The sequence below is a fragment of the Scomber scombrus genome, chromosome 11 (assembly GCF_963691925.1).
Source record: "Scomber scombrus chromosome 11, fScoSco1.1, whole genome shotgun sequence".
NCBI lineage: Eukaryota > Metazoa > Chordata > Actinopteri > Scombriformes > Scombridae > Scomber > Scomber scombrus.
In genome coordinates this window covers 13,722,643-13,746,232 of record NC_084980.1, presented here as the reverse complement: position 1 = coordinate 13,746,232, position 23,590 = coordinate 13,722,643, and the positions used below count along the sequence as shown (strand labels likewise).

At 42.2% G+C, this 23,590-nt stretch overlaps 1 protein-coding gene across 15 annotated transcripts in view; it reads left to right on the top strand.

The window, feature by feature from the left end:
* The first annotated feature begins 210 nt into the window (after positions 1-210).
* Positions 211-23,590, top strand: part of mbnl1 (muscleblind-like splicing regulator 1) — a 42,544-nt gene continuing 19,164 nt past the window's right edge. For 2 of the 15 annotated variants that reach the window (XM_062428364.1, XM_062428353.1), the window contains exons 1-2: positions 4,647-5,110; positions 13,338-14,344. In XM_062428364.1, the coding sequence (XP_062284348.1) occupies positions 14,171-14,344 (174 nt within the window). In that variant the 5' untranslated portion in view covers positions 4,647-5,110; positions 13,338-14,170. Of the gene's footprint in view, positions 365-4,644; positions 5,111-5,529; positions 5,671-5,814; positions 6,133-12,701; positions 12,822-13,337; positions 14,345-23,590 lie in introns of those variants that run through there. The other 13 variants (XM_062428365.1, XM_062428366.1, XM_062428362.1 and 10 more) reach the window with 11 other exon arrangements.

Here is a 23,590-nt window from a genome sequence, read left to right as displayed (position 1 = left end):
GAAAATGGAGGGAAAGAGGAAGTTATAAAAAGGGGAGGCAGAAAGGGGCGGGGAAAATAACAAGGTGACCATATTTGGCATCAGTAGATAATACAAGCAGAAGATGCAAATTAGATAAGGAGTGGTTGTCATGGAGACTTGATGTTGCGCAGTGATGGTTCGCTGTAAACCTGACCACATTTGTGGTATGGCCGTTGCTAAGCAGAAGGTGCTATTATGAGTGAGTGAGAGAACTGAGTGAGAGAAGTAGAGGAAGAGAGAAATCAAGATGTTAGTTTATCCCGCAATGCATTGCGTCAGCATGACCTGTGGTGAAGTGGCTTCGTCTGTTCCAGTGGCACATCAGCACTAGACAGACACACAGGTAAGCTTGCTGTCTGTAAAATCATTATCTGCGTGTTTGTAGATTGCTTAAATAATTTAATTATGAGATGGTTAATGTTGTAATTTGTGTTTCTTTTTTGTTTTGTTGTTGTATTTTTAGATATTTATCAAGACTTTGTAGTTGCGTAATTGGTGGTAGTTTCCTCTTCTTGTAGAACTTATTTTCTGTGATATTTTACATGGAAGGAAAGTTTCTGGCACACGTGTAATATGTTGCTCTTCATACAATATTGCTCAACTTTTCTCTGTACTGTAAAGGTTATATGAATGTTTGATTTGTTTTGTGTATTTAATATTTGGCTGTTCATAGCCATAAATATGCAGGCTACATTTAGACTGAAGAATTGCTGGAAGCCCAAGTTAAAGGCCTCGTTGCAAAGGGTGTTTCCATTCGTTTTCGCTTTATCTCCAAGATAAGCTTCAAGCTTGAATGGTGCACGCGCGCGCACACACGCGCACACACGCGCACACACGCATACACACACACACACACACACACACACACACACACACACACACACACACACACACACACACACTGTGGTGTCAGATGGGGACAAGACAGTGTGCTATTTCCTCTCTCTGTATTTCAAACCTGACAGCTTGAATTGCACCTGCTTCCCCTCACTGCGTCAAAGTGGAAAGAAGTTAACAGAAAACCACTAAGTATGCAGCAAAGAGACTGTTAAATTCACACTAGGTGTTTTTGTCAGTATTCACACATCTACAATTTGTCCCATTTTTTTGCACATTTTAGTAATGTGTAGCATATTTATAACGTTGTTGTGTATGTGGGATACTCCTCACTCTATCCCAAAATAACATGCAACGCAACCAGGAACCGTTTTCAGTGTAGAAATTATTTAAAAGCAATATTTAGCTTTTCAATTCTGCAGCCCTCAAAATAAATTATAGTTAAATAGCTGACGTTGATTGCAGCTCCCTGCTGTGGGTCTTTTTGCATGACTGTGTACTGTTGCAGTTGTTGCTGTGATGGTCTGTAATGGGAGTGTAATGTGTATTTGCGGCCGTAGTGATAGATGAGCTGTCAGAGTTTGGCACACAAAAGCTCTGGGACATTTCCTCAGTGGAGTGAGAATTCACATCAGCCAGCCAGTGTCATTTACAGAGGGCTGGGAAATAGCAGAGTGCTTAGATGATAGGGAAGCTTAAGGTGGAAAGTTGCGTTCATCAGGGAGGAGGGAAAGAAAATAAGGGTAGGTGGGGCCAAAGGTGAAAGGTTAGGATTTGATAGTTTGACAGAGTCAGAAGAGTCACTCATACAAGACCATGTTTGCGTAAGGCTCATGTGACTGATATAAATGTGAATTGAGTTTTAGGGAGTTTCTAGAATATTCTGAGCTCTCTACTTTTTTTAAAAAATCTGCTTGCTTCATAGAGCACTCAAGCAGTTTATTATATCATTTGCATACATTTGAAGGACTTGAAAAAGACAGATAATAAAAAAAGAATGATGAAAAAGGATGCAGCAGAAGCAGCAATATCCTGATTTACGTGCTTCTTACGGATCAAGCTCCAAAGACTGCTGGATGCCACAAAATCCCATGAAGCAACTTGATAGTTACATTAAAAGTTACTTTCTCAGACTTGACAAAGCTCCCCCCAAAGCCAAATTAGACATTATAAAACTGAGAAGTACTCACCATGACCAGTTAACTGATCTTGATGTCAGTGGAATTCCCCTTTAACTACACCACATACACACACCTCTTCCTGTTTTCGGTTTGTTAACTTTAGTGTGTGTGTGTGTGTGAACAGTTGCATGTTGATTCCTGTTGCTCTTTGCTCATACTTTAACAACTCTAAGGCTGCATTGATCTCCTCAAGAGAACAACGGTCACATCATCATCTTATCTGCAAGATACAAGACACGTAGAGCAGGAAGTTAAAACACGTGGCTGATTTCACTTCAGACAAAGAAATATGAACTAGAAAAGGAGAAATAGCTCCTTGTTATGCGTTTGGTCGGATTGTATGCAGAATGAAACTTGAAAGTATGACTTATAGAGCCGAATGAACTAACCATCTTGTAATTGCACAGCTCGGCTCTACACTAACTACACTCTAATATGGTCTTGTGGGTTGTCACAAATAGACAAGTAGGTTGTGGTTTTCTGGGGGAGAAATTCGGGGGAATTAAGATGTAGTCGTAAATGCACAAAAGTGATGAAAACACTGACTCAGAGACAGCGTACAGTGAAAGATAGTGGATAGGAAATATGGACTAGCAGGACAGACGAAAAAAAGAAAAAGAAAGAAGTACTGGCGTACACACAGTAGAAGAGGGGAAATTCCACGTCAGTGTCTGAGTTTCGCAGAGGGCCCAGATCTTTGGAGGCATTGCCAATGTGTTTATTAAGCAGGAACAACATCAATCACCATGTTTCTTCATTATGGGTCAAGGAAAACTCCATCTGGAGGTTAGAGTGACCTACTGCTCCAATTGATCAGACGTCAGACTGTTATGCTAATCTGAAAAGACATAATGTATGTGCTTTAGCAGACCTGTTTCCATGCTTGGAAATAGGTCTCCTTCCATCACTAATGAATGATGGTTGGAAAGAGTTCAAGGCATGTACTTTGCTGTCGTGGCTAATAATACCAATATGTGTATCAAAATGTGTTCAACAATGAATAATAGTGCTATGATATCTTTCTTTTGTCTGAGGTATAAAACATTTTTCTCTCTGTGATTTCACATTCACATTGTGCCTGAATATTGGCTACGTAAAGGGTTAGCACTGCAGCTGGTGCTCTACCACAGATTGTCACTCGGGGTTTAAGGGCCTGTTGTGTAAATTAGAGATGACTTATCACCAGCTTTGTATTAGACAGAGCTGTGCAGCAGTAGAAACTGGTCCAGATAGGGAGGGAAAGGGTGGAACAGAAAGACAGCTGAGGCGTGGCAGTTTTACATATGAGAAAGACATAGGGAAGTTTTTGTTTGCAGTATTATAAATATACATGCAAAAAACCAAGGACAGAGAGAGTTCTTGTGTCTAGGCTCATTTATCAGCATGCACATTAGATTATGGATTCAGTTTGGTCTATCTCAAACAAGCTGTACTGGTCTATAGGGTGTTGGATTTGCCTCACTATATATGTAAATGAAAACACATTGCAAAGCTAATTTCCAATATTCCAAAGAGGCAGCTTTGTGAATGCGCTTTCTCCTTGATCACAATCAAATGAGTCATAGACAATATATGCAGGATCAGTCACAAAACCTGGTGTCAGCCCACAGTTTAAAATCTGCAAGGATTCCTGCAGATGCCAGGGCTGCTGTCTTCATGGCTACCGGATATTGCAGCATCAAGTTCAAATCAAATTTTTGGAGGCTCCTTTAGCCTCTCTGGCATTCCCATGGATGCAAGGATGATTGTGGCGGCAGAAGCCTTGAGTCACCACAATGCAAGACAGTTGGCAGCAGCAGTTGCCTCAGTGCTGTCTCTCTTTTAGTCTTTTTACAATATGTTGCTGACCTGCAACCAAACTGCGCTAGTCTGCATCTTTTTGAATTCTCCTTTCCCGAGCATTTACAAGCTCTCTGTTATTCTGAATGTATAACTAAGGTAGTCCAGTTCGATTTAGTGCACTCCAGTATGTCCTGCTTTTATGTGGGTGTGAGGCTGGTGAGGTGTCTGAGGGGTGCATGCCACAGCAGAAATTTAGTATGAAAGAAAGAGATGGGGATCAGGATAGAAGCCAGACCTAATCTGCCGCAACCTCCCAGTAATTTCTTCCAAAATTCTTCCCTCCGCACCCCTTAATCTTTTCAGGCTTTTCAGCTGGCTTTTTCTCCCCTCCTTCTTCTTCTTCCTTACATCTTCTCATCCCTTGTTTCACTAGTGTCTGTCTCATTTTCCTCCCTTTATATTTAATATCCAGCCTTTTATTTCTGATGCCGGCCCACACTCTGCATAGTCTTTCCTTGCTTTTGTGTTTATCCTGTCACTCATTTTCCTTCTTCTCTCCATCTTTATATTCTTGCTGTGTTTTCCAAATCCTTCCTCCCTCTTTCTTCCCTCTCTCCTTACTCAGCCTGACTGGATAGGCAAGGGCAGTGTTGCTGTAACTGAGCCAGCACTTCCTGGTGTTGTTTTAGGGAGGCGTGGCCAGTCTTCAGTGAGGAAGAGAGGGAGGGAGAGGGGACTGCAGGATCTGTATGCTCAGTGCAGGCAGAGTTCCCTCCTCCTCCTCTACAGCTGTTGCTACTGCCGCCCAGCGAGCACCACTTTCCTCGGGCAGCAGACAGACAATCCAGAGGCTGGGGAGTCAGTAGAGACACAGCCCAGCTCGTCTTAGCACAGCTCAGCACAGCCCAGCTCAGCCACTTCAAGAGGCAGGGGAGGGGAGACCCTAGCGCACACGGCCAACGCTGCAACACGCGCACACACACAATCACACAGACAAACACTCCTCCTCTCCCTCTCTCTCTCTCTCTCTCTCTCTCTCTCTCTCTCTCTCTCTCTCACACTGGTCGGCTTGGCTCCGCACAGCTCCTCTACTCATTTGCTGCTGATTCACTCGCTCACTCGCTTGCCTCTCTTCTGCCAGTCGCTCTGCCTTGCTGCGCTCTGCCTGCCTGAGAATGGTCCAGCCGGTGCCTGGGGGTCTGCTGTCGCAGCCTGTCTGAACGCATAAACACACAGAGTCAATCGACACGCGGAAGCACACACACACAAACTGGAGAGCAATGTGAGAGGTAAGAGCTTGGTTCATAACCCTCCTCCCTGTCTCATTGGTTTATCTAGATATTTCCTCCTGTGTGTGCTGCAGTCTTTACTTTCCAAAGTAAGTGCCTGTGCATTGAAGCATAGGTAGAGATATGGGGATTGTTTGCCTTAGTGTCTGCCGTGTGTGTGTGTTCAGTATGTGGGCCACAGGGTTAACATCTATTTGTTACGGCTTGTTTTATAGATATATGCACACACACACATGCACGAACACACTCGCCCACTAAGACACATTCTTGGCTCAAAGAAGACAGACACACAATAGCGACTTCCTGAGGGTAGCGCTAGTTAGCAAGAAATTTTCTTGTGTGTGTGTGTGTGCCTGTGTGTGTGTGTGTGTGTGTGTGTGTGTGTGTGTGTGTGTGTGTGTGTGTGTGTGTGTGTGTGTGTGTGTGTGTGGAGGGCCGTGGTTGTTCCAGGAAGCAGTGGAGGATCAATAGATCGCCCACTCAGCTTTCATTCCCTCCGTCTGACTCAACATTGGACGTGTTTGGAGATATGCTGCAGGGTTCGGTTAACAAGGAGAATGGTAAAATTTGATTCTCTTGTACCTCTTCCCTCTCTTGCTGCGTCAGCCTAAGGGGGGAAGCATGGTTTTGCATGTGTGTGTGCACTGTATGTGTGTTTCTACTTGTGTGTGCTGTGCAAGGCAAACTCCCGCCCCGCTGCATGTAAATTATGTGTGACATGTGAAGCTGCTGCTACCTTATATGGTGAGCGCTGTATTTCAGTACAGTAGAATCTTGCCAAGCATTCCCGGGTCGCGGGAGGAGAGAGTGTGTGAGAGGGTGACTCTGTCTGTGGGAGTGTGTGCGTTAGTTTGTGTGTGTGACTAAGTGAGTGTTTGCATGCGTCTGACAGAGGGGGAGTTTCTGAGAGAGAGGAAAGAAAGTTGAAGAGAAGCAAAGAGAGGCAAGAACGAGAGAGACAGGGAGAGAGAGACCCAGCAAATGGAGGGATTTTACTTGTCGATGTTTAAACTGAAGTGAAAGTAAGTAGTTCTGAACTTTATTAAGTCTTTGGGACGTTTCGTGAGATTGCCCGCAATGGTTTTCTTTCTTTCCGGAGTTAAGTTTGTCTGTGTGGGTTATGCTAAGGTGAACAGACTGTTTTCTTCTGCATGGTAATATGTGGCAGTTTGTCAGACTCAAATTTCATAATTTCCCATTTGCAAAATACAGAATGGTAGCAGGAAGCCAGAAGATCTTCAGAGTTTTAAACTCTAGCGATCCTTCCCTTTTCTCCACTTTTTGTCTGTCTCTTCACCACCTCTGCCCTCCTCCCCCCCATCTCCCTGGGTTTCCTCTTGGTGGTGTGTCCGTGGTTGGGGCAATGATGAGGAATGTTGTTGTTTTGACTCAGAGTGGCTCAGACAGTAGCGCGCACACACAGAGATATATACTGTACCCAATAACAAGTATGTACACATATGCAAGCATGCGCAACACTGACAGATGTGTGGAAGATTACATTGTTGAGACCATGGAGCTCTGCCACAGGTAGATTTCTAATTTTTGTCAAACAGAAGGCTGAGGAATGTGCTGTTGTTATTAAGGGGAATGCTGTGGATAATAATATCAACAATAACATTGCTCTCCCTGTGTATGAATGTATATGCGTGTGAATTTAGGTGCAAATTGCTCACCATTCATGTGCGTAGCTTATGATCTAGGATCTGCCCTACAGACAGGATTATGTGCATGGCTGCATCTGTGCTGACAGGTTAAGCCTTTATTACATGAAGGCTTCTCTGTATGTTCCTACTGTGTTATGACCACATTTCAACCCCTCTGAGCAACAGTTTGACACAGCTTCAGCTGAGTAAGACAACTTCCACTTAACAAAATTCCAAGCTAAGCTAAAATGAATTGATGGAGACGAGACTCCATATTATACCAGTAATTTAATGTTTCATTAACCTTCTCTAATATGTATTCATTTCTATTCTACTCAAGTAACTAATGATTAGTCTTCTGTCTATCAGAATTTGAAGTATAGCGTAAACTAAACCAGTGTTCACTGGTATGTGAACCATTGAACAGAGCTAATAAGCAGGGCGAGCAGCATGTCAAAGCTGCTGATTGTAGAGTCAGTAATAAGTGTCTGCTTATTTCTTTGCTGTTGTGTCCAGGTACACATGTCAACACAAGCCTGTCCTTGTTTTTTGCATTAGCTCTGGCTTTCAACTCTGACATCTTAAGCCTATTTAATTCTGAAGGAGAGAGATACAGCTATATGATTTAATAACACACTCCTGCCCCAATGGTCTCATTCTCACACTCTCCTTCCTGCTACCTCACTACCTTGCCTTTGTTTTGGTTTTTTAAACATTGTGACTGCACTGGGTCTGTTTGCCTCTGGTATATGAGAGCAGGCCTCAACACAAGAGAGTGGATGCAGATATGATCAAGATCTACTTGGTAGCAGCACCACACTCACCAGTTAAATGCTGTCCTTTATTCTTTATTCTTTTTCTTTACTGTCCTCTGTAAAGACTGAAAAAATAAACGTTACACAGATAACAGGAGATATATTTGGCCACTGGCAAAATATGTTTGCGTGTTATATATTGTGATAAAGAAGCTAAATGTAGGTCCTGCATGTGCTTTGTGGTTACTGAATACACGACAACACAGTGTGGTGTGTGCTCAGGAAAGAAAAAGATTGTTTTCTTTAATTTTGTAAATGTACAATGTGATACAGTAAATGCGGTGTTCTCTTAAAATAAACACATTTAAGACACCAGTGAAAGTTAATAGCTGCGCTTGGGAAAAATAAGAAATGACTGCAACAATACGAAAAATGAAACTTCACTTTTTCATAGACCTACTTTATATGTTCTTCATATGACATGACATTTGTCCTATAAATGCCAATATTCATATGGATGTCAAATTAAAGGAAATGCCAACATCAAGTCTTAGTAACATGAACCACCACAGCAGCTTCAAAGCTTCATGGTAGCTCCATAATATTTATATTTACATTTTCACTGAACTCTGCTGGAGAGATGAAAAAAATTCCAGAAAAAAAGATATTCCCTCATTTTGTGATTACTAATGACGATGGAATGTGCTCCTCCTTCAGTCCTAAATCTCTCATAGGAGTTCAACTGAGTTGAGTTCAGGTGACTGCAAAGGTCACAGCTTATGATTCACATAATTCTCATCAAACAACTCAGTGATCTTCCCTGGCCTGTATGGAAGCGTCAGCATTCGTTACGCTTACTCACTCACTTATGAGGTTATTCCTTAAATTTGTCACCTGTCTGTCTGTCTGAAATCATCCTGCGAGCTGAGCAGCCTGACAATGTTCATCATCACATTGACACAGACAACATAAATGCGAGCCAATGAGCCACTCATTAAACCATAAGGCCTCCCATTATCCCAACTGTCCGTTGACATCACCACATCCTTGATACAGACACATGCACGCACAAAGACGCAGTGTCGCACACAGTCAGATATTCACCACAGCTTAAGAATACTCACTGTCAGGACACATAGAGGTCTGTGAGTTTGTATAGGTTTGTGTTTGTGTGTCTTTCAGTGAGCATACATGTGTGCTGAACAACAGATTTCATTGTCTCCAGAGGTTTGCTCTCGGAGGAATCAATGGGCATTGTTTGTTGTGCGTTTCTGACCTAAGATTCACTTTCAGTAGCACATTATTTAATCCCATGACAAACCAGTGCGTTAAACTAATAGCTGAGTGGAGATGGCGACATGGTGATGATGATGATGATGGCGATAAAGTGGTGAGGATACTCAGGTTACAGATACAAAGATACAGAGATTTTATGTCAGCATGATCCTGTGGAGCGTGGCAGTTCATGTGAGCAGCATTTAATCAATAACCCCTATTCATAACAAACCAAACTAATAAGTATATATAAATAGAGTTTTCATTGTTTCTTTTTAATGCATTGTGTTGCTGCCCCTTATTCTATTATTTTCACAGACCTAAGTGGATGTTTCATAACCAAAATAAACGAAAATAGGGACAAATAGAATATACATAGACAGGCTGAAGCAACTGTCCAATGCAAGTATAACAGTGGTCAAAATTAGAGTAAAAAAGGAAAGGGTAATGGTAAACCCATAACAATAAATACAATACAGTACAGTACTGGATGAAAAAGAAGATAAGCAAAGTAAAACATGGTACACGTTACAATAAAATACACATAAAACTATACATGAGTACAGGTTTGTTGCTGAATTAACCAGGATTTGGTGAGTCTCTTAAAAGTGGTGAAGTGTGCTGCAAATTTCAAGTGTTGAGGTAGTGAGTTACAGATTTTTGCTCCTCTCACAGAGAAGGCTGTCTGAGCAAAAGATGTTTTGCAGAATGAGACTTTACAGTTTCCACTTGAAGGTGGTTTGGTGGATCTGCTGCAGCTCTGTATATACATATATATATATATATATATATATATATATATATATATATATAGGAGAGCTATAGTGGAAAGAGTAGCAGCTCTCCGTCTTGTTCTCTGTATGCATGTGTCAGTGTGAAAATGATCAAAAGATGGAGAGGAGAACGTGTTCGTGTTCGGATATGCACTAGCGTGTATGTAAAGGTCAGTGAGGGCAGTATTGACATGCTATATTTTGAGTGCATGGAGCAGGAGCAGCAGCGAAGCCTACGGTGTTGCATTTCCTACAGCGTCCTCCACTCTGTTGACCTGTCTCAGCACACTGTCACCCTCCACCTCTGTCAATATGCTGAAACCACTCCTTTTACTGAACAGCAGCAAAGCAAAAAGAAACAAACGCCTCTTTCTCTTCAGTCAAAAGCTAAAAATTCAAGCTCTGGCTAGAAGCTACGGTTTGTTACTTAGATTGCCGTAGCAGATGTCGCAACATAACAAGTAAGATATGTGCATTCGTTTCAGCTTTATCTCAATTCATGCTGCATCAGCTTCAGTGTTTCATTTCTTATGCAGCAATTGTGCAAAGCAGAGCCTCCTAACTCATGACCTGTAGTGTCAAGCGGTGTTAAGAAAGACTAATAATGTGCTATTTGTGTAATTTTTCAGGAAGTCTTATCATAAACTGTGAACCACACCCTTTCTATTTGTCTCATTGTTGTGCTGGTGGTTAGTCACAAGGGCACCTTCAAGACCAGCCCAGATTACCAACTAGCGCGATGCTTTGATTGCTCCTAACTTTTCTGTCAGTTGAGACATGCCTCCATTAAAAAAAAACTTTTAAAAAAACGCTTTGAGTGCTCAAGAATACCTCATGACGTCTGAGCACCATCAATCATAGTCCACCGCGCAAATTACTGGCAGGTTTTATGCATAGTTTGCACTTTTGCTGGAAGTGGAGGGCAGATTTCGACAGCGTCTTTGACTCATTGACAACAGATTTGTTTTGTGAGTCACAAGCAAGGGAAAGTAAAAGAGGGGCAAGCTTGGTTTTCATGTCAGAAATCGTTTGTGCTGTTGAGGCATATGCTGGTGTCACATGACTATGAGCTGATGGTGATGTGCTGATATATTATTGACACACTTCCTCTTCTCCCAGCCATGTTGCGTTTCGACCATGTGTCCTAAAGGGTGGTAGGTAGAACGCGGGCTCTTGCGCACTCTCTCTCTCTCTCTCTCTCTCTCTCGCCATCTTCCCTTCCTCCACTGTGGTTGACCTTGCACCAGCTTGCAAGACCTTGGGAGTCTGAGGGAGTGCTGCGGAGGATGCTGAAAGAGAGAGCTGGCTAGACAGTCGCAATGAAGGGACAAAGGTAGAGGGATGGATGGAGTTGGCGAGGTGTGGAAGGTATAGAAAGACCAAAGAAACTGTATGAATTCTGTGGTTCGAGTCGTGGAGTAGATCATACAGTCACCTATTGGAAATGGATACCTTGGTGACTCACAGCAGCAACAGTTAAAGTGGAATTAGATAGGGGGAGTGGCATACTGAAAAGAAAGACCATCCAGATGAAGAAATCAATAAGGGAAGGATGTCCATGTCCAGACATGATGGATCATAATGAGCTCTCATTATCACTCTGGCGCTGTCTTAAACCATACTACATCTTCACCCTCTCCCAGATATGTGCTCGTCTGTTTTTAATAGAAACCATAGAAACAGATTATCTGTCTGTCCCTTTGCTCAACTAAACTTAACTTATTTGGGTACTAAAAGTGTGTACCATCAGCCCCTATCAGACTTCAGCATGTAACGTCAACATTAAAAGATATTAAAAATACTGGTCCTTGGGCATATCGGGTTACGCAGGAAATTTAGACTTGGCTGAGTTGACATTTGCACAGCGATGAAAATGAAATGGTGAATGATCAAGTTCATGGGAATAGAAACATGCCCGTAGTCATATAAACAAAAAATGGCACGTCACATGTTAGACCACCAGTTACATTCCAAAACAAGACATTCAATCAAGTCACTCTTGGTCAAAAATATTTCTTGGCCCAAAAAAGCTATAAAACTGACAAAGAAACATTACTATGTCTCACTAAAAAATAATATGTTATTATCTGTCATTTTAAAATATTGAGTCTGGTACAAAGGAGAGGGAAATCTTTTTCCATTTGTGTTTTATTGAAGCCTTCAGTTAATTTTAGCTCCCCTCTAAATCATCTTTCATGCTATTGAAGGTAATTTGCCATGTGCGCCAAGTTATGTGTATGATGTGGGCAGGGCAGTTGTAGTGTTCTTGTTATGATTATGCTTGCAATCCAAAGGTCATTTGTATCAGTAATGCCACTTTTGCTAGCGTAGGGGTCATCCAAGGTGAAACAAAGCAGTTCTTCCTTCACTCTCTCCTTCTCTCTAAACATTTCTCCATGTTGCTGGGTCATGATGACCTGGCCTGCACTGCTGCAGGGCTCTGATATAGCGTGTTGCAGTGTTGCAGTGCCGTAAAGTTAGCAGCGGTTTGTAGCATTGCTGAAAGCGCACATGCTGTTCTGGGAAAAAGCGACTCCTCTTCACAGGGTGTGGTGAGTTACCCTGCGTGTGCGATAAGAGCAGAATGGGCCCCCAGGAGCCCAGTCATTCACATTCCCTGAGCAAACCCTGTACAATGGATTCACCAAAAATAGAAACCACTGGTAACATTACCACACTCTGAAAAAAACAGAAATCCCCCCATAATCCATGATCTCTTCTGCATGTGATAAAAAAGGTAATTTTATAAAAGTTTATTAAAGTGAAAAAATAAACACATCGCAGCAGATAAGTACAAACCACTGTGAAATCATCAGTGTTGCTGTAATGATGGTGGTATTTCTTTTTAGGATGCTTAAGTTCACTGAAAAATGTTATCTAGGATCTTTAACCAAAAGGTTTATTTATAGAAACATTTATCATCTCTGCCCTGGTGATCTCGTGAGATTGGTTGTCACAGAAAAACATAAAGTGAGCAGAATGATTAGTTCAGCCTGTGTCTTTCTCTTTTTCTCTTTGCCTAGCAGCAGGCAGGTCAGCCTCCTCATTGCTCCTCCCCCTGCTCTCACCTGGCGCTCAGCCCAGAATGTTGCTGCAACTCTGCTCACTCTCATTGGTCCCCACTCTCACACCGCTTCGCAAGAAGGGAAATGACTAACCTCTTCTCCCTCATGCCCTGCCTTGACTTCCCCCTTGCTTTCATTCTCTTCCTTTCTTTCACCTTTTAACACATATGCAATGGCCGACTTTGCTGTACTCGACTGTAAGTGATACAGGATTTGATCTGATTTTAAGGCGTCGAAGTGTTGGAAAGTTGTGAATGGCTGCTTTGTGCACTTCTGTGTGTGTGTGTGTGTGTGTGTGTGTGTGTGTGTGTGTGTGTGTGTGTGTGTGTGTGTGTGTGTGTGTGTGTGTGTGTGTGTGTGTGTGTGTGAGAGAGAGAGAAAGAGAGAGAGAGAGAGTGTGTGTTTCTGTATGGCGTGGCGTGATGAGCGTGTGTGTGCACCATGTGTGTTTAGAGCACAGTGCGGGTGAAAGTTTTATTTGCTTTAGCTGACAAACCCTGCATTACTGACATTTTTACATATTCTTTATTCCCACAGCTGCATAGTTCAGCAGTGGCATTTTAAGAAATGCTGCAGGTCAGAACGCCCTGTGAAAGATAAACGAGAGAGAAAATAAACCTGAAAGTTTTCTTTGGATGTGTATCATCAAACTAATCTCTCTTCTCTGTGTCTTTTCCTTCTTTCTATCTCTCTCTCTATCTCTCTCTCCCCAGAGGAAGTGCCTTCACTGATGTCTGCTGCAGCTTTGACCTGCTTCTACAGCTGAAGCTCCACCCTCCCCCCTGCCTCGCTCGCTTGCTGCCACAGTAACACAAGTACAAGGACAGCAACCACACCCTCCTCACAGCCTACGCTCTGACCCGCTCATCCATCCACTACCATCACCATCCACTCCTCGCAGCCGGGCTCCAGCCTCAGCTCTCCTCACCAGACAGCCCAGCTGCCAACTGCTCTCCACCAGCTGACCAGCCTTACCACAGTAGCCCAAGACACCACAAGGCTCACGCAGCATCTCACACACCTTGCCTTTAACCTTCACCGTCAACCCTCTTAAGCCTCCACTCGGTCCTCAGTGTCCTTAACCTTCCTGTAGCAGGCTATACCCAGACTATCACCTTTGTTGCCTGCTTCACTGCACCTAACCAGAGGTGTTTGCCACCTTCGCTTGTGAATGTTGTAGACGGATCAGTGAGCAATAAACAGTGAGAGAGAAAAGTCAAGCTAAGAGTGGCAACTTAATTGTTAGGCCAAGTTGTCTCCTGGATATAATCACTTCATCAGTGGTTAATTGATCAGGAAAATGGCTCAGTAAAATTCACAGCAAAACGTCGTCCTGCAACATTTCACATTGGACAAGGAGCCGTCACAATCAATAGGAACTCCTTTTTGAATGTTTCATTTCAACTTCACACACAAGTGTCACAGACAGTAATATCATAAAAAAACATTGAAAAAACTCGAAAAAGTTGTGGATTAAAACACTAGAGGTACTTTATTCACACTTGAACAGATCTCAGCTCGGAATACTCTTTGCCAGCGTGTCGCCATGGCGATGAACATAGCACATATCCGTGACACAAAGTGGCTGACACTGGAGGTATGTAGGGAGTACCAGAGGGGCACGTGCTCACGCTCCGACCAGGAGTGCAAGTTCGCTCATCCGGCCAAAAGCTGTCAGGTGGACAACGGACGGGTCATCGCTTGCTTCGACTCACTCAAGGTAAAAAAGGAGAAGTGGTGAACAGGAAGTCTGGAGGTCAGAGTTCAGACAGGCAAGAGATAGACCACTGATTTAGAGACTACATGAATATACAAAGTAACAAACTGAAAAAAAATAGCAATAGTTTACAGTCTACATCAATGTAGATCGCACCATCTGGCCACGGCATGTGCTCTTGTTTGTCCCGCCTATTTCTGGTCGGGTGACTACAACATGTGATCAGGGGCACAGAGAGGTGGGGGGAGTTTCAGCTCTTTAGTTTCAGGAAGCAGAAGTCAGGCGTTTGCAACACTGCACTGTGGAATTTTCTAGGACAGGCTGAAATGTTTTGTCCCTTGTTTACTGCATTTATTTCAACAGGAGTCATTTAGTAGTCAGTCACATTTCCGACTGATTACACTGTATACCAAAACAGTTGCATGAATTTACTACATCAGCACAGTCCCTCTGGAAGTGATAAACACTGCTGCGAGCCAAATTTTGAGTAGGATAACACAGATGAATAGAATGACACACGTATAAACTCATATGGATGCTCTCACCGCAACACATCTCAACAGTTGGAGAGGAGGGAGGCGATAGCGTCATCTTGTAGCTCTCACTCAGTCAAACCACTTCCTGTGCTGAGGCCTAGGGGCAGTCAGAGGGGGTTTGTTTGTGCGTCTCTATGAGTGTGTATGTTAGTGTGAGGTGTCGGGTGCAGATTTAGGGCACTATATGCAGTAATTTTCCATTTTTAGGCAGCAACAGGAAAGCAAACACCTTTTTCTTTTTTCTCCCTCATACTTCGTGTTTCACAATCTCTCTTTTTATCGCCGCACAAAATCTCTGGAGATGGGCGGACCTCAACCCTAAGTTTCCAGCACTGACACACACGCACACACACAGACACACACACACAGGTTTGGCTGTGTGCGTGTTTTCACTTCTGTTTGTATTCTGCCCCGGCAGACATTGGTGACTCGTGGTCATTGGCAGTGTTTGAGCAGGGCAGGGTTAAGATGAGGACAGTGTGTGTGAGTCAACTCTGAGAACAGTGTTGATAGCCAGATGTGGACAGAGGAACATTGTCAGACTCAAGCTGAACTCTTCCCAAGTTTCTTCACAATGTGCTAACGCCTGTGGATGTTTATGTGTGTGTCAAAATAATAGGCTAAATTAGAGGATGTATCTGATGTATCTTCTTTCTTTTTTTTTTAATTATAAAGAGCTGTACAGATCAAGTGGCTGGTTCAGTTTTGTCTTACCTTACACACCGTAGTTGTGTATGCAAAAAGTTTCAAAACTTTTCAACAACTATGGGCCTTCTGCAGGACTTCTTATTCCTTGTTTACAAGTTTAAAAATGTGTTCCTGATGGCTTTTGATTCTTGCTCAAAGTTTCCATGTTTTGTAGACATGGTGGCCAACAAGAAAAAAAGATTAGACCCACATTGTAAGAAATGAAAAACATGATTTAAACCTCAAAATCATAAATGTTCTGACTTCCTGAATATCATGACTCCCTCATTTCAAGACATTGACCACATGTAGAGACATGTAGACATAACTGACAAAGCCGTGGAGATTCTATCTAAAGGCGAAATACATATTCAATATGTGAACCTGTGTTTAAATTGTCATTCACACTGAGATAAAGGTCAGCTACTGGAAAGGAGTAGCTGGCAGATACATGGAGGCTTTTTGAAGGAACCAAGGGGCCTATTTTAGTAGTTTGGACTCATTTTCCTTTAGGACTTGTGTATTAATGGAGATGGGTGACTTTTTTTAACCGTTCGCCCCATTTTTTCCACTGGTAATGAAAAACAGAGCAGGTCTCTAAAAGCCACAGTGGAAACAGCAGGAGAGAGAAAGAGAGAGAAAAAGAGGATGGAGGAAATCAGAAGCAAAGGCTGCTGATGCGTTAGTGGCATGTATACAGCGGCAGATAAGACCTAAACCACAAACATACAAGCTCAGACGCATTCACCACATTGTTAAGGTTTTCCCGTCATGCCAACCCACAAACACACACACTGAAATATCATTTGTCCTTCTTCACTTTCACACAGGTTGACTGTTAGAAATAGGACAATTTCTCAATTTAGTTGCGTCACATGAAGCCACATCGCTCCCCTGCACTCAGTCTTGCACCCGCTTCCTACACCCATGCACACTCATGCATCCTCTTGGACACATGTGCACACACTTTTCTGCCCTTGAGACAGGATCGACCTTCTGCTTGAGAAGTGTATTATCAGAACAGGTCTCACATGATCACCAGTGCATAGCTGAGCAGGTCACACCCAAACCCAGTCATTTCCCCAACAGCCTCTCTCTCTCTCTCTCTCTCTCTCTCTCTCTCTCTCTCTCTCTCTCTCTCTCTCTCTCTCTCTCTCTCTCTCTCTCTCTCTCTCTCTCTCTCTCTCTCTCTCTCTCTCTCTCTCTCTCTCTCTCTCTCTCTCTCTCTCTCTCTCTCTCTCTCTCTCTCTCTCTCTCTCTCTCTCTCTCTCTCTCTCTCTCTCTCTGGCCTCCTTTTTACATGGTGCACACACACACACACGGAAGACACAGTTTCACACACAAAAACCTGTGTCCTGCGCTAAACCACACTTAAAGAGTCCATGTTGAGGGAATTAGAGCAGGGAATATATTTATACCAGAAATAGCAAAACAGTGAAATTGCAATTATTCATGGGAATATGTTCATGCCAGTGATCAGATGTGAATATACCCTCAAGCAAGACAATCAATCAGAAGCAAGTTTTCATCTAGGCCACACGATTAAAACTGAGTTGTGTTTTGTGTGTGTGTGTGTGTGTGTGTGTGTGTGTGTGTGTGTGTGTGTGTGTGTGTGTGTGTGTGTGTGTGTGTGTGCGTGTGTGTGTGTGCGCACGCGCATGCGTGAGTGCGTGCACGTACTGGCTTTACACTTAGCCTTAACCCCAGAGTGTGGCCTATTATGTTGCTTGTGTATCTGGTTGTTGCAGCGCAGACAGCACAGCTATCTCAAAGTGAGGTAAATATTTGTAGAAGGATAATGACTGCCTGGACTCCCTGATTTAAAGTCAGCTTTGTAACTTTGTCTATTAATGATTAACTACTGAGCAGAAAGGTTAGGTAAGATACGCTGTTTCTAAATCTTTATAAACAGCTCATATTTGCAGCTAAGTATTTATATACAGGCAAACAGATAAGCAATGAAACAGGTGGAAAATGATGCAGCACTTTATCTGATAAAAATACAGAAATGAGAGTATGAAACATGCATGATATGTGGTGGAGGTAAACTACTTTAACCCTCAGTAGTTGTGTTTTGTGTTTTCTACTTGCTCCACTAAAGCATTCCTAATCAGATTGGGGAACAATAGTCAGCTCGGGTTGCAGAAGCAAGTGAGCTAATGCCTGCCTCACTAGTTTATACTAGAAAGACTCTGAAATAATATAGGTTTCTCACTAAATGAACTGTAACAGTGCTGCTTCACCCCGCCCACACAGAGTTAATCTGCCAGCTTTTTTTTAAGCACTGTACCATCCTACTTTTCATTTAACACAAGCCTATTCTAGTCCACTTCTCCTTCACTGGTTTCCCTCTGCTCTGTTGTTTTCATTCTCCTCCCATCTCGGTAGCTCCTTCTACTTGATTTCCCGCTCAGTCTGGTTTTTGCCTCATTTACTTCAGGCCACACCCATTTCTGGACAGGATGGTTCACATTACACCCTGGTAAAACCACACACACACATACATTGACCATAAAATGTATATTTATGGCATAGATGCATGTGGCGTGAGTTTAGGGGCTGGAATGATATTAACCCCGACCTTATGTGAACCTACCAGTAGCAGCCAGTCCTTGTTTTCACCCAACACAGCTGTCCCTGTTATAAAAGAAAAAAAAGGAGTGGTAACCGTTTTCAATACACACACAGCATAGACCTTGTACTTGGTCTACCTGCCAGCCTGACACACCCACTGTCATCATGTCTGAGTTTTAAGAAGAGAGACCAAGTGTGTGTTCGTATACACGTGTGTGTGTGTTATATCTGTGTTAGTGGTTCTGTTGCAGCAGATTGCTTTGTGTTACTACTGGTCTGAGCCAAGATTACATTCCTGCAGAGCAGAGGGCGGGTAAATACCTCTTATTTATCTCTCTCTGTCTCTCTCTCTCTCTCTTTCTATCTCTCTCTCCGTCTCACTGTCTGTTTCTCTATCTGTCTTTTCTCTCGTTTTGCTGACCATATTTTGACAGCCTGTTTATATTCAGTGGCTCGACAGAACAGTCAGGTTAAACACACACAAACAGTGAGTGGTGGTTGGCCAGACACACATGTGGGGTAAATATTAGCCGCGTTGCTAGTTGACTGTGTTTTTTATGATTTTAAACAAATTATCCAGCCAATCTCTGGGCTGTAAAATCAACACGTCATGCTCTGTGTGTGTAAGCATATGGGTTTGAGTTCAAGGGGCTAATGTGTATTTGACACTGCTGTCACACACTGCACATGGCCACGTGTGGGCAACAGCTGGGATTTTAGTGACCAGTGATGAACTCCAAAGCTAAATAGCACAGTGTGTTGGAGTATCTAATTTAGCTGAGCATAGTCTTATTTTAGACTAGTTTAAATCAGTCAGATTCCTCTGCTGATATAATATATGTTTTCGTTGTGAAATGTTTTTTCCTGGATGCTCAACACATATTAAACAAGAGTGCGAATTACAATATTATAATTATTAATTATATTATAAAACATTAAACTATCTGTACTACGGAGGTTAAAACAGGCAAAAACTTCCTTCTTGGATTATCGAAATAGATTCGTGACACATTCACATTCATCGAAATGCAATGTTAAGCAGCCGCAGATGGGCATGTGGAATCCAAATCCACTCATAGACGTGTGATCCTCACACGGCTTGCTTTGCTGGCATCTTGCCAAAAATGACTTGCCTAAAGAAAACACTGAGAAGAAAAGGAAATAGGACACCTGCACACAGTGTTATAAAGTCAGAATCCGACCAAGTCAAATGTGTTTCCAGGATGAAGGTTTCATCACACCTATGATTAGCATGGTTTGCTTTCAGTAGTGCTTTGCTAGTCTCCAGTCAGTGTACTGCAGGGATGCTATAATTCAGACAGACACCATTTCCTGGATCCATACGGGCTTCTGTCCTCTGCAGTCGACGCATGGAATCTCCATCCTAATTGGATTTTTAATAGGATATCTGTGGGTGCATCCACATTGAATGCTTCTCACCTTTAAGTTAACAAGGCGAGGACTCAGTCATCCGTAAAATACAGCTTTTTTTTTCAAAGGGAGCTGCTTATATCACAGTGTCGCCTGTGTGGCCGTGCTCAGTCGTGTCCGAAGCTGATTAAAAGGAGGAGGTTTCATTAGGTATGAGCTGAGTCACACAGAGGGGCTTTTTATTTTAGAAAGCAGGGTTGCTCTGTCTCCAGGTGTTGATCGGTCTATTCTGGTGTCTTTTTCACTATTTTATGCTAGAGGATTTATGTTTGGACCAGGCTAATCCTGGCCTACACACACACACACGTACTAATTACATACACTGAGACTTTCTTTAGCGTGCTTGTTGCGTGGTGCGTACGTACATCCTTGTCAGATCAGCGCGGCTGTGCTTTTTGTCTGTGAGCTTATGTGACGGAAGATCAGCAACAACAGCTTCTTTTCTTCTCAGTGTCAGCCGTCCCTGTCCCCCATCACACTGGCTCCCTTTATAACACCACTGATACAATGATTACTTCTCTGGCCTCTCTCTCTCTGTCACTCTCTCTCTGTCACTCTCTCTCTCTCTCTCTCTCTCTCTCTCTCTCTCTCTCTTTTTTATTTTTTATTTCTCTCCATCTCAACATACAGACATATCATAAAACTTCATATCATAGCTTGAGGGTTTGTTTGCTTCGCCACTACAAATATTGAGATATCAAAGGCAAGATTGCAGTATTACATAATCTAAAACTCTAAATCTGCATGAAGTCAAATAAATGTCCCTAGGCTCTTAATGATGTCACTTGGTTTGCATCAGTGAATCCATGCCGAGGTGTTTATTGGCTGTAATGTGTGGATTTCCCAGCAGCTATTTAAGACAGGATGTGACAAAGCTAGAGTTATTTACTGATTTACTGGAAATTTTAAACCGTGAAAGTGAAGCTTTTTATAACCACGTGTACTATAGAAAAAATAGAAAGAAAGAAAAAAAAAATCAGTTCTCATCTATATTTCTATAAACACATCATTCAGACCAGCTTTGCATAGGCAGTATCACCATTTAAATGTTTGTGACATAGGAATCTGAAACTAGAAGTTAGAAATGATGCTCCTGCTGCACCAACTACGACAAGCCTGGCACTGAAATCAGCTCTACTGGAACATTTAACCAGGCTGTGAAAGCTATCAAAAGTGCTATTAAATCAAAAGTCCAACTTCAGTCTTCATTTTGTTATTGGCCATCATCATCAATAAAAAATATTGTAAGTTGCAGCCCTACTATAATATCATAACCACCTTATTTGGTGGTGGAACTAAAAGTGAGTAGCACCAAGAAATGTTGGTAACAAGCATGCAACCATTTTCTGTCATCAGCAGCACTTTTAACCCCTGTGCTACCAGAAAATTTACAAACCTACTGACATATTTGGAAATGTCAGGCTGAATTTTGGAGAAATGTGTACAAAATGATGATGATACAAGACTGTGACTGTGAATGACTGTGATACAAGCATAATATATAGAATATTTTATTCCCATTTCATGAAATGACGCTGCCATACAAAACAGAGGGCTCTATTTTCCAGCAATCCTCATGAACAGTCTTTATGTGTGTGTGTGTGCGTGTGCGTGTGTGTGTGCGCCTGTTTGGTAATTTTCTGGCTCCAAACGAATGTGTTTGCACTGAGGTGGGAGGAGAGACACAGCTCAGGCTGTGTTTACGCCGATTAACCAGCACAGTGCAATTTTGGTGTTAACTTTGGCTTTGCGTTTGCATTAACACCTGCTCAGACCACCTCTTATCACAGACGCAGGGCTACTTTTGTGGCTTTAGTTGGCAGAGCTGCATGCACAGGTGCACAGTTTTCAGGAAAATAGATCCCATGTAGTCTTGGGTTTGAATATTTCACTCTGTAAACATTATATAACTTAATGAAGAGTTGCAGCAAGCCACTAGTATAGTATACAAGTATAGGTTATATGATACAGACAGTGTGGAATAAGACAATTTTTCAAACTTAAAGCTGCTTAAGGGGAAATAAAAAAGGATGGATAATAGGTGAAAATTCTTTGTAGTGTCTTCAGTCTCATAACTGATCTGACTTTTCCTAATTACATCTATGCATATCTGTCTCTTACTTTCTCTTTTTCAACCTTTCTTTCTTGTGGGTTTTTTCATTACCTCTCACACGCAGCCACATATCCAGTCGGTGAGATCAGCCATTATCGTCCCATTAGACGGGTGATAGAGGAGCTTGAGGGCACAGCTACATGCTTAGCTCTACTCTCTCAACACTTTCTCTAGGCTGCCCCTCCCTCTTGCTGGCTGTTAGGTCCGTCAGTCAAGTTGACTCTGCCCCTTATCTTCCGAATGTGAAAGAGCTGTTGCCAGAAGTTACACAATGATATGCCTGCCGGTGACGGCAGCAAAAGGCACAAAAATATGAGGCAACGAGGAAAAAACCTAGTCGATAGCTGTCCATCTCTTCTTCTCCTGCTCAGTTGCTCTCTCTGTCTGAGTACCTTATTGTTATTGGTTTTTTTTATACATTCCTTGTCAGAAACACAGTGTCTGGGCCTGTCAAACCTATGACATCAGTTATCATTACCATACTTTTTTCATTTTTTTGATTCAGTGTTCCTAATTCTCTCAATACTTTTTATAGGACAGGGGAATAAACTCTATTACAAAGCTCCATGAAGCCTAGTTCAAGTTTTGCTCTGTGATGTTTAGCTCGAAGTTAAACAACACACCATGTAACCAGGCCATCAACAGCCTTACAAATGTTGTCTGCGTCTTGGCCAGTCAGGCTCCATCATGTGTCCTTGTTTTTTGACCCGAAACAGCGGCACCACCTGAGGTCCAATTAGTGCTGGCCCTGATTAGTTTCATGTGACACACACAAACTGCTTTAGTCTCTGTTTACACTTCTTTATGCACCATGTAAACTGTCTCTTACTCATTCTTGCAGCATTTATACAGTGTATTGCTCCATATAGCAGCAGTATTGGTAGCATTAGAATTAATAACAAATAATGTTTAAATGCGCAACTTTACTCAATTATATCTAACTGATCAATAACTGTAATGTAATGGCTGAATTTTTTTATGCCTCAGCACATGACATTTAGCTCAGTTTTCTCATGCTGACTGACTATTATATGTCTTTCTGGATTGATCAGTATCACCAGTTAAAAATCTAAGACTTCCTGACTGGACCTGTGGCTGATTGGTTGGATGTCAGTGCTTAGATGTTGGTTGTTTTAGCTATATATTTATTGAAAACTATGATGATAATACATTTAGATTTCTAAGAAACTTGAAACAGGCCTAATACAACAGAAAAAAATGTAATCATCCATTCCTCACCAACTGAATTATTTTTCTTCACTTTATTTTTTGAAAGAATTTTAGAAAAAAAATATGAAGAATGAATATGAGGCTAAATCGCTTGTCAGATTGCAGTAAGAGAGAAAGAAAGAGGGTGAAAACATCCTGCTTCTGCTCGTGCCAAGTCCAAAGGAGATAATCGCACGCAGAAACAGGATTAGGCCAGTTGACAGTGGGATTAGAGCTGTGGATAGGATTACAGTCTTTGAGATAAGATTAGCATAACACATGCCAGATTAAATCTGTTAGTGCTGCAAACCAAATTAATCATCTTGCTATTACTTTGTCACTGATGGGAGAGACTTTTTGTATGTGTGTGGGGTTTCTTTTTACAATCCAGGTGTCACAGAACTGTGGAGGTATCAAACACTGTGCAGATGGTGGTGGTAGTGCTAAGGGTTAGAATGGGAGAACAGAAAGCTGGGATCAAAGACAGGTGTCTAAAGGAGAAAAGGAGTAGTGACATGCCTCTAAAGTTTTTTTTTCAGCTTTTGAAGTTTTAAGACGCATTGCATAGCTGCCACTCTGAAGCTGTAGAAACAAGAATGCAGTGTGCATAAAATAGATGAGAAAGACAGGGAAGGCATACAGTACACTTTCTCTTATCTTATCTTTCTGTCTTTCTGGACCTGTGGCTGATTGGTTGGA